At 47.7% G+C, this 16,151-nt stretch overlaps 1 protein-coding gene across 1 annotated transcript; it reads right to left on the minus strand.

Annotated features, from left to right (window-relative positions):
* Window positions 1–345: 345 nt before the first annotated feature.
* il34 (interleukin 34) lies at window positions 346–14,273 on the minus strand. The gene is made up of 7 exons (XM_042340464.1): window positions 14,238–14,273; window positions 9,708–9,824; window positions 5,757–5,863; window positions 5,130–5,207; window positions 4,329–4,496; window positions 2,703–2,838; window positions 346–1,391 (listed from the first exon to the last, which is right to left on the minus strand). Exons 2-7 carry the CDS (start codon window positions 9,733–9,735, stop codon window positions 1,378–1,380), a joined length of 531 nt encoding a protein of 176 aa, XP_042196398.1. The 5' UTR covers window positions 9,736–9,824; window positions 14,238–14,273; the 3' UTR covers window positions 346–1,377.
* Between the last annotated feature and the right edge of the window lie 1,878 nt (window positions 14,274–16,151).

Here is a 16,151-nt window from a genome sequence, read left to right on the forward strand (position 1 = left end):
TTCCTATTTTCAGGTCTCGGCTGAAGACCTTTCTTTTCGACCAGGCCTTTGGTCACCTTCCTCCCCCTCCCCCTGGCTCAGCCCCAGAAACTGTTACTGTGAAGCGCCCTGAGACACCGTCCGGCGTGGAGGGCACTATATAAATCCCAAGTTGTTGTTGGTATCCTCCGGGGTGGAGGGCTGGGCAGTGGGGTGGGTAAGCAAGGTCTGCTTGGAGATAAACTGGCTCCAAAGTGATATGCTTGGCTACGGAATGTGGAAATCCAGCCAGTCCTCTGTGATGGTCTCTAGTCCGGTTCCTGAGCCAGGTGGGTCCGCAGTATTCCAGGGCACATCAGTAGGACCTGGAAGGGCAGACCAGTCACTGGGGGCCAGGGAGTCTGCAAGCCAAAGATCTAATGGATAAGGCGGTCCTAGCTGGACAAACAGGAGGAAAGCTTGCCATAGATGGTCATCTACCTTAGGAAGGGGGTGGTTGTTGGCAAAGTCACTAGGAGAAATGCCCTTCTCTTTACAAAAAGGCCTCAATAGCTGCAGTGACATGGGAATTACATTCATCGCTTTGTTTGTTGGGATTTAACTTGAGCATGAGACACAATACATACATTGGGAACCATCAGTGAGTACTATCAAGTGATTGCTCCAACTCACTGTGACTGACCCGTTTACAACAACAACTTGAACTTAGACAGCGTCCTTCATGCAGGGTAATGTCTCGGAGCCCTTTCCAGTGTCGGGGTTAGACAATGAGCAGAGAAGCGAGCTGGGGTCTGCATCTTTCTCTGCTTTCCCAGAGACTGTCCATCAGCTTCTGACCTCTGAGACTCCCATTGACGCAAGTTTCCCCTGGGAGTAAAGGTCCTTTAAATACATTGTCCAAGTGGCTGTTCTTTAACCATTAGGGGAGGGTGGGGGAAGGCAGGGGAAATCACAGCAAGATCCCATCACATCCTTACATGCATGTCTTGTAATTAGGAGGATGGGTTGGGGAAAGGGGGTTCTGGATTGTGATAAGGGGACTATGGGTGAGGGTCCAATTCCGCAGCCGTGAGCCCCATCACACCTTCCTCCTTCCCAGTGCATCACATCCACATCCGGCACTCCTTTAGCTGGCAGCAAGTGGGTGCAGCCTGGAGGTGGACAGGTATCATACCCTGGTGAACAAACACAAGCCAAAGGTGAGAACAGTGTAGACATGCTTGGATAACCAACGTCCATGTCACTTTTCACATGTTCCAACCACACACACTGATGACTGGCCCTGGGTGGGGAGGGGAATGAGATGACTCCTGGGCAAGAGCAGAAGAGTAGTCGAGCTGGGCTGGTTGTGGCACACAGAGACAGGTGTGGAGAGGTAGTGAGCAGGGAATCTCCTCGTCAGGTATTCCAGCCTGAGTGGAAAAGAGAGTCATAAGAACATAAGAAATGCCAGACGAAAAAAAGACCAAGGTATATCCAGTTCGCCCTCCACCTTCCTGGCGGTCGCATGCACATATGTCCTGAACTACCTATGTACTATATCCCATAATGTTAATAAGAGTCTCTTGTCACTGAGCCCAGACACTGAACATTCACCTCACTGAACCCCTACCCCCCACTTCCCCCCAAACCTGCAGTAATCTCACGTCAAAGCAGGGCATTTTTAAAAAAAAAAGAAATTGTCACTGGTGAGAACTGAACTCAAAGGGGCACTTTTATCCCACATCCAGAAACATTTAAAAGCAGATTTTCTACAGCAATGCTTCGGGTATTTGTTTCAAACTTTCAGATGATTGAAGTAACATAAAAGCAGGTATCTAATAAGTAATAATCATACAACACCTTTCATTCTCAAATAATATTCTGGAAAATTTGTCTAAAATTTTGTTAAAAAAATACTAGGCTAAAAGGTGACCATGTGGCATCTGCCGACAAAATTGCCATTACCTTTATTATAATAAATAATAATAATAATCCTTGCATTTGATATAGCACCTTATTACATCTTCAAGACATTTCAAACCACTTCACAGAATATACTGTAAAGTGGATTGACCCCAGCACTGAGCTTGAGTTTCAGTCTAGACTCCCGAGTTCAAGCCCCAACGTGGGTGTGAACCTATAACCTTATTGCCCAGAGGCGAAGTGCTACCAACTGAGCAAAGCTGACAAGTGACATATACTGTACGGTTGTGGCAGCCTGGTGTGCTCTCGCCTCGGAGTCAGAAGGTTGTGGGTTCAAGCCCCAATGCAGCGCTGGGCAGGGCGGGGTGGTGTGGGTGGGGGGTTTGCAATGTTGGAGATGCCGTCCTTCAGATGAGACGAGGTCTCATCTGTTTGTTCAGGTGAAAATTAAAAATCCCATGAAAAAAATTCAGAAGAAGATAAGATTCTCTCTCCCGGTGTCCTGGCCAACAATCCAATACATAAGATCGGTCACTCACTGTTTGTGGGACGCTGCTGTGTGTAATTGGCTGCCACGTTTTGCCCACAAAATACACAGTCACTGCACTTTTACCATATATCCTGTGAAGCACGCTGAGACATCTCAATGATGTGATAAGACGCTATGTCAAATGCAAGGATTATTATTATTATCCGCCCTGCTCTCAGTGTACATTCTGCCTGCACTGTGCCAAAGTGGGCCTCACACTCCACCTCTCTCTGACAATGGTCTCACCAAAGGACCAGGGTTGCTGTCAGTTCACGTGTGTGTTACTTACAGTTAAACAGGACTATCATGACCTGGTAACAGTTATCGAGCAGAGCCTTGGGCTTGATGTCCTTCCTCCTGCTCTCTGGATCCTTGCCTTGGACTGCATCAATAATGTCCTCAACACGTTCATCAAGGTCCATGACCTGAAGATCAAGGCAGAGGATTAAAACTCCAATCAGCTCTCTGGCCTGATCCTGTCAGACGTTTTGTTCCCATTTAAGCGGAGTGGAGCTGAACTGGCCTGAAGGTGACATGTTTGGCAATGGAATGTCAGAACTGAACCAGTTCTCTGTGAAGTTCTCTAGTCTGGATTTTGAGCCAGGTGGGTCCGCAGTATTCCAGGCCACTGCTGATGCTAGCCTGGCTCATTGGCAGGACCTGGAAGGGCAGACCAGTCACTGGGGGCAGGGAATCCTCCCACTCAGCTCCTGTTAACCCCGCAGCCAAAGCCCTAATGGGGAGGGTGGTCTTAGCTGGACAAGCAACGGGAAAGCTTGGCCAGACAGCGATATCAATGGCAAACTGTGTGGTTTTGGCTGATCAGACTCCAGCAGTTACCCCAACACACACTCTGGGCTCCCCAAGCCTTGGCTCCTGCCAACCTGCGCCTGATACTTTCTGGAATTAGGTAAGCAGGGTGTGTCCCTCCAGGGAGAGAGAGAGAGAGAGAGAGAGAGAGAGCGCATTCCATTCCAATCTATCTCTGGGATTTCCATGTGTGGGTGGGATGCATGAAATTCTCAGCTTGGTTTGGATCCTCTTAAACACAGCGTTGGGTTTCCGCACGTGTCAGACATCTGACTGGGCAAAAAAAAAATGTTTTCCCATTACTCCACCGTTTCCCCCGACTTCCCGAGTATCCAGCCAGCCTCAACCTCGGCAAGCCAGAAAGATAGCCGAGGCCCCCAATTCCACCTTGTCTTAGTGTGCGAGTCAGTTGTGACTTAAAGTTTAAGAATGTGTGCAAAATTACTGCCTTCCTCGCCTCGTTCAACAACAACAATTGCATTTAAACAGCGCCCTTCACATGGGGCAGTGTCCCGGAACGCTTGACAGTGGCGGAGTCTGACCCCGAGCCAGGGGGAGAGGGAGGGGGGAGGTAACCGAAAGTACCATCACAAAGGAAGGTTTTTAGGCGGGATTTGAAAATAGGGAGGGAGGGGGCAAAGCAGAGGGATTGAGGGAGAGAGTCCCAGAGTTTTGGGGCATAGTTTTCTTTTTTTTTCCTTCACCTCGCTTCCTCCTTCAAGGCCGGTCTCAAGACCCTTCTCTTCGACCGTGCCTTTGGTCTCCCTCCCACCTCTCTGCCTTCCCTCACACCTACACCATCCCTCCCCCATGCTCGGGCCCTGACAGCTGACTGTTCAGCGCTTTAGGACATCCTCCCGACGTGAAAGGCACTCTATAAATGTTATTTTGTTGTTGCTGTTGTTGTTGTAGTGGCTGAAGGCACGGCCACCGATGGTCGAGTGGAGGGGATGAGGGACAAACAGGAGGCCAGAGCTAGCCGAGTGGAGGCAGCAGGTGGGGGAGTATCGAGTAAGCAGATCGGTTAGGTAGGGAGGTGTGAGGGTGTGAAGGGATTTGAAAATGAGAGGACCCAGCAGTAAGAATTCTACACACTGAAACTCACCATGAATCGCACCTCCATTCTCAGGTAGTCAAATAGCTTGGATATGCTTCTCACATATCTTCTGGAAGGGTGTTTCCTTGGAAGAATTTGAAGGATTGACTTAAAGACTTGGGAATTGATATAAACCCACAGGATCTTCAGATCCACCTCAGTAAAACTTTGCTTTTGCTGCAAAAATGTGTTTTAAAAAAAGCACATTAGTCTTTTAGAACTTATAATCCTGACATTCACACACACACACAGAACAACGTTTTTACAGGACAGAGACCAGCTGTTTGGCCCTTGAACATTGTTTGGATGAAGAAGACCCTTCTGCCCATCTGATCTCATCCCTCCAGAATACCCCCCCCCCATCCCCCCATCACAGCATTAAGCTGCTTTTTAAATGACCCCCAGTGTCCTGACCTCAACCCACCTTCCTGGTAGCCCTGTTCCAGTTGTTTATTTCCCTCTGGATAAAGAAAAACTTCCTGCTGTCTGTCGTGAAATTGCACCTTTACACCTCTAAACCTGTGTCCCCTTGTTCTCCTGTCTTGGTGTGATTAGGACGCTGCTGTACGCAATTGGCTGCCACGTTTCACCCACAAAACACACAGTCAATTCACTTTACACTATATTCTGTGGTTCGCTTTGAGACGTATTGATAATGTGCTAAGGCGCTATATCAATTGCAAGGATTATTATCATGATTGTTCTGGGTTTACTTTTTCAATCTGCACTTGAGTCATCACCTCCAGCAGAACAGGCAAGATTTCAGTGTGTATTTTGGCTGAAAAATACAGTTCCTGTGTCTAGACTTACCAAGCGAGTCGTATTCTTTATTCTATAAATTTCTTCATAATGAACTTTGAATGTATAGTTCAATGGGATGTAGTACTTCTGTAAAATAAAAGCCACTTACAATAAAAGCAACAACTTGCATTTATAAAGCTCCCCTCATTCACGGTAGCATCTCAGAGCGCTTGACAGTGGCGGAGCCTGACACTGAGCCAGGCGGAAGTGACCGTAAGCAGTTGAAGAGGAAGGTCTTCAAGCGCGACCTGAAGATGAGGAGGGAGTTCCTGCGTTTTGGGGGGCACGAGGGACATGCGGGGACAAGCAGGAACCCGGTTGTTAGTCGAATGGAGGATCGCTTTCTGGGGGTAATAATCTCTCAAAAAATATGTGGTCAATCAATCCGTGACTGTTTGTGGGCCCCTGCTGTACGCAATCAGCCAACATGTTTTGCCCACAAAATACAGTCACTGCACTTTACTGTGAAGTGCGCTTTGAGATGTCTGAATGAGATAAGACACGATATCAAATGCAAGGATTATTATTAATATTGGAATCAATATGATTGGGGTGATTGGGGCTCTGGCCTATCCCACTGTAAGAGCATTGCTTGTCTGTCCTCAGTGTGACTGACTGCTGTGAATGGTGACCTACCATGTACCTGACCCGTTGCTTAAACTGTAGCTTATTGTGGAGCTCCTGCAGGTGACGGCACATCTGGTCACTGTCAGCAGCGACCAGCACGAGGAGAAGTGCAAGACCTGCAGCGAGGGGAGGCAGACATTTTAGACCAATAAACCGCGACGGAACACACAGTTACTCTTATCCCGGAAAGACGCCTCACATCAAAGAGACCGCTGGCTGGTCACACGAGCTAGGGGTGGGAAAGGTTGACCAAAAGTGCGGTCAAAGAGGTACGTCTTGAGATGGGCCGTGAATGGTGGGGTGGGTGGAGGGGGTGTTGCAGTGCCAGTGAGTCGGAGGGACTCCGGGATGGAGTGCCAGAGATTGGGGACAGAATGGCTGAAAGTCCACCCACTAATGATGGGGCGAATGGGGTGGGGCTGGATTGTCCGGGGGGTTGTTTGCAAGCGAACGTGCGGGAGCCAAACATGGCGGCCCATGAAGGAGAAGAGCTACCCAATCGGTCTCACTCCCCTGGTCTTTCCCCATATCCTTGCAAATTTTTCCTTTACAAGTACCTGTCCAATTCCCTTTTGAAAGGTGTTATTGAATTTGTTTCCACCGACCCTTTTAGGCAGCGCAATCCAGACCCTAAAAATTCTCCGCGTGAAACAAAATCTCCTCATCTCCCCTCTGGTTCTTTCGCCAATTACTTTGACTCTATGTCTCTTGGTTACTGACCCACGTACCAGTGGAAACAGTTTCTCCATCTGAGACAGAAGGTTGTGGGTTTACAGCAACAAAAGCGTTGTTAGTCGATTGGCCAATTGCTTTTCTGGGGTAATAATCTCTCAAAAAAAAAACACTTGGGTCACTCAATCTACGACTGTTTGTGGGACGCTGCTGTCCGCAATTGGCTGCCGCGTTTCGCCCACAAAACATACAGTCAATTCACTTTACAGTATATCCTGTGAGACGTCTCGAAGACGTGATAAGGTGCTGTATAAAATGCAAGGTTTATCATTAATATTATTGTTAGCCTCAAAGCGGAGAGAGGTGACCTGGGCCTCCACAAACCTCCTACAAACTGACCACGATATGGAGAGAGGACGGGCAACAAAGGTCCATCAAGCCATTGTTGGACAAAAATGGACCTTGTTCTTTTATTATTATTATTAAGCTCTCATCCTGATTGGCCACATTTCAGATTGGCCTCAATTATCCTCATGAATCCATCATGCCCTGTAGAGCTTCCCTTCATAATGACAGCCCTCACATTGGGTCCAGTGCCATTTCACTGTGCCACTGAGTCCTGGATGAGAGCTAATTTTCTTCAGTTGACCGTCAACAAGACCGAGGCTCTCCCAATTGGCTCCCGTCAAAGCCTCCACATCTCAGGCGCTGACAGCATCACCATCCATGGATGCACACTCCACCTTACTGAGCCAGTCCGGAATCTTGGCACCTTGTTTGACCTTCAACTATCCTTTCGACCCTACATCTTGTTCCATGACCTGTTCTGCCTTCCCCCACCTCAGCAGCATCACCCGGCTCCACCACTATCTCACACCACAGACCACTGAGAACCTTATGTCTTTGAGACGTCTCAAAGCTCTTCACAGAATATGCTGTAAAGTGTAGTGTTTTGTGGGAGAAACATGGTGGCCAATTGCACACAGCAGTTTCCCACAAACAGTCATGGATTGAGTGACTAAATCATTATTATTATTATCATTATTCATGGGATTATTACTTTACAATGAATCCTGAGAAGCGTTTTGAAATGACCTCCCAATCTGAAATGATCAAATGCAAGGATTGTAATAAAAATGATGGAAAATTCTTAAATTCAATCTTGATTTGGGTGCCGGTCGTTTTCAACGTCCACCTGAACTGGCGCAGACGGGACCTCGATTTAACATCTCATCTAAAGGACAGCGAGTCTGACAATGCAGCATTTCCCCCAGCACTGCACCAGAGGGCAGCCTCGCCTCGGAGCTCAATATTCATGATGAAAACTCGTTACCCCAAGTGACACCGAATCAAAGGAACCTTTAACACAGCAGCAGCATCAACAACTTGCGCCCTCACATAGCGCCCTTCACGCAGCGCAGAATCTCGGAGTGCTTGGAAGCCTGGCCCCAGTCTGTCCTATCAGCGCAGCTTCTCCTCACTATCATGGCACCCCACACTTCCTGTTGGATAAGCCCAACCTCACCCCCAACCAACACAGTCTTACAAACAGTGTCTAAGAGTTCCATCCCACAGCCACAGTCACGCGCACACACCCCGACCCACCCCCACAGTCACGCACGCCCCACGCCCCCACAGTGACACGCACACACACCCCCCCACAGTGACGCGCACACACACACCCCCACAGTCACGAGCACACACACACCCCCACAAACACGCACACACACACACTTAGTCACGCGCGCGCACACCCCCTCTGCAGTCACGCACACACACCCCACAGTCATGCGCACCCACACCGCAGTCACGCACGCACACGCACCTCCAGTCACACGCGCACACGCACCCCCAGTCTCTGTTTCTCTCTCTCGTACTCTCTCTCGTTATATCTCCACTCTCTTTCTCTCTCTGTCTCTTTCTCTCACGCGCGCTCTCTTTCTCTCTCTTCCCCCAACACACCCATCTGATGAAGAATTAAACTCTTTTAAGACTCAGAACCAGCTACACTGCCTGGCTTAGCAGGAATCGCAGTGTGAGTGTGGTGACCAGAGACTGTATCTCATCGCCCAGACTGGCTCATCTGGTTCGGCATCTTTACTGATTGGCATCGTTACTGATTGGCATCGTTACTGATACTCTTCCAGTTCAGTGAGGAATGCGACTCAGCAGTGGGACTGCACAGCTGAGAATGGTCAACCCACTGTCGGGATTTCGCTTGATGCCTGGAACCCATCAGTAAAGTGGCTTCACTTCAAAAAGAGCCTAAGAAGGTTTTGGCAGCTAATAGTCGAAAGTGTTGTTCCAACATTCCTTCCTCAGCCACAGACAGCGTCTCCCATTACACCAGGCGCTGTTTTTACAACAGCATTTGGAAAATTGCCCCCGAAATATACAGTCATTAACTTTACAGTACATTCTGTAAAGAGCTTTGAGACGTTCCGAAGCCGTGATGAGGCACTGTATCAAGTGCAAGGATTAATTATTATTACATTATTATCATTTACACAGTGCCCAGTGGCTTGATTCCATTGCCAAACCTGCCACCTTGGAGCCAAATCAGCTCCAAGGAGACCCTGCATAGAAAGAGACTTAAGTGAGAGAAAGGCAAGAGCATGAGAGAGAAGGGCTGGCACACTGAGACAGTATAACTCCTGATGGAACCATTTGTTTTTAGTTAGTGCTGAAGCCAGTTTACATGGTGTCCAATTATCAGCACAGTATCTGCAGTGGGACCTGCACAGCCCCTGTATAGTCAGCTCTGCACCGTATCTGTTGAAATGGAGAGCTCTGTGCTGTCACAGCCTGGCTGGCCAGAAGATCGGGCGGATTTGGCTAAGCGTTCTGGGACGCTACCCTGCATGAGAAGCGCTATAACAATAATAATCCTTGCATTTGATATCACGTCTTTGAGACATCTCAAAGCGATTCCCAGAATATACTGTAAAGTGAATTGACTGTGTATTTTGTGGGTGAAACGCGGCAGCCAATTGTACACAGCAGCGTCCCACAAACAGCCGTGGATTGAGTGACCAAATTATTATTATTTTTTAAAGGGATTATTATCCCCGGAAAAGTGATCCGTCAATCGACTAACAACCGGGTTCCTACTTGCTGCTGGATAAACAGAGGCGTGTGGAGTAAGGAAACGTGCCTAAGGTTTCACCCTGCCCGGGAATCGAACCCAGGTCTCTCGCTTGTGAGGCGAGTGCTCTAAGTCCTGAGCTACAGGACTCCAATGCAAGCTGTTGCTGTCTAACATGAGGCTGAACATTGGCTGTCACTCACCGAGGGTCTTGGTGCAGTTTCGTAGCATCTTCGGTGTCAGACTTTCCCAGGTTTCCCGAGTTATTTCCTGGTCTCCATCCCCCGTGCTCAGTGATCCTAACCTGGCTCCGAGAGCTGCTGAGGAAAGCGGAACGCTCGGTCATTCTTTCAAACAGGAATCAGGATATTTATCAGGATAGAGCCAAACAATCCAGTGTGTGCTGAAGGCAGTTGCGTTTCAACCAGCCCTCCCTCTGCTATCCAGCCCTCCCTCTGCCATCCAGCCCTCCCCCTGTCATCCAGCCCTCCCTCTGCCATCCAGCCATCCAGCCCTCCCTCTGCCATCCAGCCCTCCCTCTGCCATCCAGCCCTCCCTCTGCCATCCAGCCCACCCTCTGCCATCCAGCCCTCCCTCTGCCATCCAGCCCTCCCCCTGCCATCCAGCCCTCCCCCTGCCATCCAGCCCACCCCCTGCCATCCAGCCCTCCCCCTGCCATCCAGCCCTCCCTCTGCGACTATTTGTGACTGCTGTGTGCAATTGGCTGTCATGTTTCGTCCGTCATACAGTCAATCCACTTTACAGTATATTCTGTGAAATGCTTTGAGATGTCTCGAAGCCATCATAAGGCGCTATAATAATAATCCTTGCATTTTGATATAGCGCTTTTCACGTCGGGAGGACGTCCCAAAGCGCTTCACAGAATATACTGTAAAGTGAATTGACTGTATATTTGTGGGCGAACGCGGCAGCCAATTGCGCACAGCAATGTCCCACAAACAGTCGTAGATTGAAAATGACCAATTTATTATTGTTTGTGGTTTTGGAGGATTATTATTAGGCTCTGTGTGTAGTAAGGAAACTTGCCCAAGGTTTCGCCCTCTGCCTGGAATTGAACTCAGGTCTCTCGCTTGCAAAGCGAGTGCTCTAACCACTGAGCTACAGGACTCCACTATATCAAATGCAAGGATTATTATTAGCTAAACAGGCAGACAGGATGTCAATTCAACGTCTCATCTAAAGAATAGTGATTCACAATGCAGCACTCCCCCAGCACCCCACTGGAGGTACCTCGAAAACAACAACTTTGGGTTTATGTAGCACCTTTGACATAGAATAATGTCTCAGAGCACGTTACATTGGCAGGACAGTTGCTGAGCATGGCGGGGAAGGCACAGTTGAAGAGGTAGATCTTAAGGTAGGACTTGAAGACATAATAATAATCCTTGCATTTGATACAGCGCCTTATCACATCTTCGAGATGTCTCAAAGCGCTTCACAGGATATACTGTAGAGTGAATTGACTATGTTTTGTGGGCGAAAGAGAGGAGTGGGGGAAGTGAAAGGAGCGATTGAGGGGTGGTGTTCCAAGGGTTAGGGGCATAGAATTGGAAAGCTCAACCAGTGATGGGAGGCACAAAGCAACAACAACAACCTTAATTTACATAGTGTCCTTCACCCAGGGTAGCATTCCGGAGCTAGCTGGAGTTAGCCGATTGGAGGGATGAGCAGAGGAATGGGGCAGAAGGAGATAATAATAATAATAATAATAATGAGATCATTGTGATAGGGAAGTGCTAGGGTGTGAAGGATTTGCAGGCAAGGATGAGAACCTTGAAATCGATCCATCGGTGAGGACTGGGTTAATGGACCCAGCGTTTGGTGCACATGAGGATGCAGGTGGTGTAGTTTTGACTGAGTTGGAGGTTATAGAGGATGGAGCGAGGGAGACCAGCAAGGAGAACATTGGAAAAGTCCAGCTGGGAGGTGACGAGAGAGTGAATAAGGGTTTCAGTGGTATTAAGAGTGAGGGAGGAGCTGAGGTGAGCAATGTGGCGGAGGTGAAGAAAGCAGATCAGTGAGAGAAAGAAGAGCTAATCAAAAAGGCTCAAGGAATATTGGACTTTATCGCAAGTGGAATATAAAGGAGAGGAGATGATGCCTCAAATGTGTAGACCCCATCTGGGGAACTGCCATTTAGGAGTGAAATCAGGAGGCAGGTTTTCACCCAAAGGGTAGTGGAAATCTGGAACTCTCTGCCCCAAAAGGCTGTGGATGTTGGATCAGTTGGAGATTTCAAGACTGAGGTGGATAGATATTTGTTAGGTCAGGGTATCCAGAGACTTGGGGCAAAGGTGGGTAATTGGAGCCGATTAAATCAGCCGTGATCTAATACAGGATGGACCAACTGGCGGCCCGCGGGCCACATCTGGCCCAGGGGATGATTTCATCCGGCCCACCTGCTCCCTCCCTCCCCAGCAAGCTGTCCTCTAATGGCAGCGGCAGGAGCTGGTGTTTGGGAGGACACGGTGGGGGGGGTTGGTACCGAGACCCGCTTGCCTCACCCTCAGCTCGGCCTGCAGCAACGAGCTGAGGAGAAGGCAAGAGGGTTTCCTTACCAACAGCCGGCTCCTGTCCCTGCCAGATAGTGAGCCATGCTGCTAATTGATAAAAAGAGTGATTGAGAAAGAAAGTGGGGGTGGGGGGGGACACGAGACTGTGAGAAGAGAGAGAATGAGAATAATTGAGAGGATGTGAGAGGGAGAAAGTGTGCAAAACAAGAAGGGAGAGAGGGTGTGTGAGAGGTGGAATGAGAGTGTGTGTGGGGGGATGTATGGGAAGAGAGTGAGTGTGTGCGTGAAAGAAAGAGAGAGTGTGTGTGTGAGAGAGAGAGAGAGAGAGAGAGAGAGAGAGAGAGCAGGAAGGTTGAGAAGGTCGGGGCCAGAAGAGAAATGTTGGCGGGAGCTGAGGAGAATGGCTCTGTCTTGTCCAAGTTTAGTTGTAGGAAAATTTCTGCTCAGAGGCTGAGCAGCCATGAAAAAAGTTAGGAAATTCACATCGACTTGAACCTCATTCTTCAACACACTGGGGATGTGAGTTACCGAAATTCAGCTCCAGTTACAGCACAGAATAAAGTCAGAGATTTTGACACAACATAGCGTTGGGGCAATGGGATCATCATAACGATCCCTCCCAATCGGTTTCAAATTCCTTCATGCCTAGCACCTCCCTAACCCTCCGACCTGATTACTCCTCAACCCACTAACCGATGCCTCCGCTCAGCTGACTCCAGCCTCCTGCTTGCCCCTTTCAACCACAATACCTCCAAAACTCTGGAACACTCTCCCTCTACCCCTCTGCCTTGCCCCTTCCTTCCCCATCTTCAGGTTCCTCTTTGACCGTGCCTACGGTCACCTCCCTCGCCCGCCCCCACCCCACGCCGTGCTCCGCCATTGTCAAGTGCTCTGGGACGCTACCCTGAAAGTTATTGTAATATCAGGGAAAGACAACAACAATTTGCATTTATATATATATATATATATATATACACACACACATATATATATAGCACCGGTCTCGCAGGTTAGCAGCCCCCAAGGCGTTTAAAATAAGTTGAGATAAAAGAAAGACATTAGTTAGTTTCTCTCTCCTACTCCCACTGGGAGGGGAGAACAGTAAGAGTAGTGTGGCCGAGCACAACTGCAAACTTAACGAGTGTTTAATTGCATGTTAGTTTCACTTTCGGAACAGATTCGCACTGAGAAAAACAGCCACAGAAATCAAAATCAGGACAATTCCATTTAAATTCTGTGTCACTCAGGCAATGGTGGGGGGAAGAGAGCAGTGAACCAGAGATAGACAGATAGAGGGACAGACAGAGACAGATGGGGCAGTTATTCTTAATACAGATACTAAAACACCCACTTTTATTGCATTTATTACCCTTTTTATTATTTAATGGGTTCTGTTGCTGTGATAATAATAACAATAATCCTTGTATTTGATATAGCGCTTTTCACGTCTTCTCGACGTCCCAAAGCGCTTCACAGAGTAGACTGTAAAGTGAATTGACCGTATATTTGTGGGCGAACGCGGCAGCCAATTGCGCACAGCAGTTATTTGTTATTACTCCTTACAATTGATGAAAAATAATTAAATTGCAGCAGAAAGTTTCTCTCTCGCCTTTCCACATCCAACTGACTGCCACTCCTTCAGACACCCCATCTCCTCTGGGCAATGAAACTATTATTTCCAACAACGCGTTGTAATCGGATCACAGACGTAAAACAGGACCTGATTTCCCTGCCAGACAGAAGTAAGACATTTTTTGAACTAATTCAGCCAAATAATAGTTTATTTTCCCCATTAGCACTGAAATAACTTCTGATAAAACTACAATAACCAAAAATTTACCCTAAACGTAAAGTCCTCTCATACACAACACACAACACACTCACAAATCCGAACATTAAACCCAAATAAGGTCTGACCCCAGAAATGCCCATCAACATCCCCAACAGCAATAAAATAAAGGACATTCGCTCTGCAACTTGTACCCCATCACTCACTGACCGATCAGTGTTGTATCGTTGGAACTCACATCCATCATCAGAACTAAAAACGATTGAGTTATTTGCAGAGGTGGAAAGAAGTTAAACGGATTAAATTGCTAACGTTGCATTCAGATTTGCGATGTAAATGCACCTGTTGATGCTGTGTGTGTGTGTGTGTGTGAGACAGTCACTCTGCAGCTCACACTCGCTCACACTCACCTGGTGACTCGCTGCTGTCTGTATCTCAGCGGCACTGCGCTCCTCCACTACATGGCACGCTGGTCACGTGTGCCCACCACGCCCCTCCGTGCGCATGCGCCGCCGCAAGGCCCGCCGGGGTCTGTAGTTTGGCGTCCCACCTGGTGACGGAAAGAACTACAAGCTCCCGAGAGGGGGGGGAGGGAGCGCATGCGCACCATTCCCCAACTGGGCTCCACATACTGCTGTGGGGTCCAGAGTCTGAGTCCATGGAAAGTGATGAGGAGCAAAGTGTAGAGTGGGAATTCCGGGCAATCCATCACACAGTATTGATTATTGCAAAGATTGGAACTTTCTGGCCGTTAAGCGAGCGTGCTACTAGCTGAGTTAGGCCGACTCTCAATACATAATCCCTTCAAAACATAAAATCATGATTATTCATTGCAAAATAAATATCTTGTCACTTCAATCCACGACTGTTTGTGGGAAGCCTCTGTGCGCAATTGGCTACACCCACAAAATACACAGTCAATTAATTCTACGTATATTCTGCGAAGCATTTTGAGACGTGATAAGGCACTATATCAAATGCAAGGATTATTGTATTATATTATAAAACAATTGCCGCGTGCAATAGGCTGCCCGTTTCGCCCACAATTGTGAAGTATTGTGGGACGTCTCAACGACTTGATAAGCACTCTTCATCAAATTCAAGGATTAATTTTATTATTATTATTCTGCAGGTGATAATCCCAATGGATTATCCTTGTAATAATAATAATTATAATAATAATCCTTGCATTTGATACAGCGCTTTTCATGTCTTCTAGAGGAGGATGTTAAAGATTCTGCGAGAGAAGGGAATTTCTCAAGGTTCTGCCAACCAGATCCTATTAGTCATACATTAACTTCAGGACTATCTGTGAGACGTTGCTGTGAGCAAATTGCCTGTCAGGCTCACCTACAAATAACAATATAAATAATTGCTGCATTTGATGCGGGGATATCCTCCCGCTGTGAAAGGCACTATATAAATGTAAATTGTATTGTATCGATATCACGGATTGTCACCTTGTCGAGATATCTCAAAACACATTGGAATCAGGAGACAGAAACATTTAACAACATAATAACATAAAAATTTGCTAGGCGTTAGAAGTCTAAGGTCCACCTAGTTTGCTTTCCACTATCCTGGCAGTCGCTTGACACGTCGTGTCCCAAACTGTTTACTGTATCCCCAGATATTGTTTTCTCGCAGAAATCTACCTAATTTGTCCTTGAAACAAATTACAATTTCTGCTTCTACTGTCTCCCTTGGGAGCCTATTCCATAAGGTTACTACTCGTTCATTGTAGTCGTGTTCCTGTAGATTTGTTCTGAATTTAACCCCCTTCAATCGCAGGCCGTAAAGTGGGTTAAATTCAGCAAAAGATAAAACAGCTTATCCTTTGTCTACATTATCTATTCCCTTCAGAATCTTAAATTCCATGTGTCAGTGGATGCATGGAATTCTCTGTCTGGTTTGGATACTCTGAAGCATGGTGATTGGTTTCCGCATGTGGCTGGACAAAAACACCCACCAGTGAGTATTGCAATCTTCAGAGTTTGAGACCAGCCACAGATGCTCTTTTCCAGTCATGTGCATTCCATTGTAATGTGTTAATTCTCATCCCAGAGCCTCAGCTCTGCTGCTCTGATAAGGCACACATTGGAAGCAGATGGCTGGTGTCCTCAGCAATCCTGATTACAGAGCGATCCATTGCCACCCTCCTACCAAAACCCTCCCCGCCCTCCACCCCTCCTGATGCCAACCCCCAGCTCAGGTCAGAATCCCTGACTGTATAGCGCCTTGGGACGTCCTCCTGATGTGAAAGGTGCTTTACAAATGTAATTTGTTGTTGTTGGCAGAGTTTGTGGACGGGTGGAAGCTGATCA

This window comes from Callorhinchus milii, unplaced genomic scaffold (assembly GCF_018977255.1).
Source record: "Callorhinchus milii isolate IMCB2004 unplaced genomic scaffold, IMCB_Cmil_1.0 Scaffold14, whole genome shotgun sequence".
Taxonomy (NCBI): domain Eukaryota; kingdom Metazoa; phylum Chordata; class Chondrichthyes; order Chimaeriformes; family Callorhinchidae; genus Callorhinchus; species Callorhinchus milii.

What these genes read in the sequence shown, in the direction of transcription:
- il34 (XM_042340464.1), bottom strand. Translation starts at nt 9,735, where the DNA reads ATGCTACGAAACTGCACCAAGACCCTCG. An exon ending in AGCAACGGGTCAGGTACATG is followed by an intron (nt 5,208 to 5,756) that starts GTAGGTCACCAT and finishes TTTATTTTACAG; the next exon opens with AAGTACTACATCCCATTGAA. An exon ending in TAAAGAATACGACTCGCTTG is followed by an intron (nt 4,497 to 5,129) that starts GTAAGTCTAGAC and finishes ACATTTTTGCAG; the next exon opens with CAAAAGCAAAGTTTTACTGA.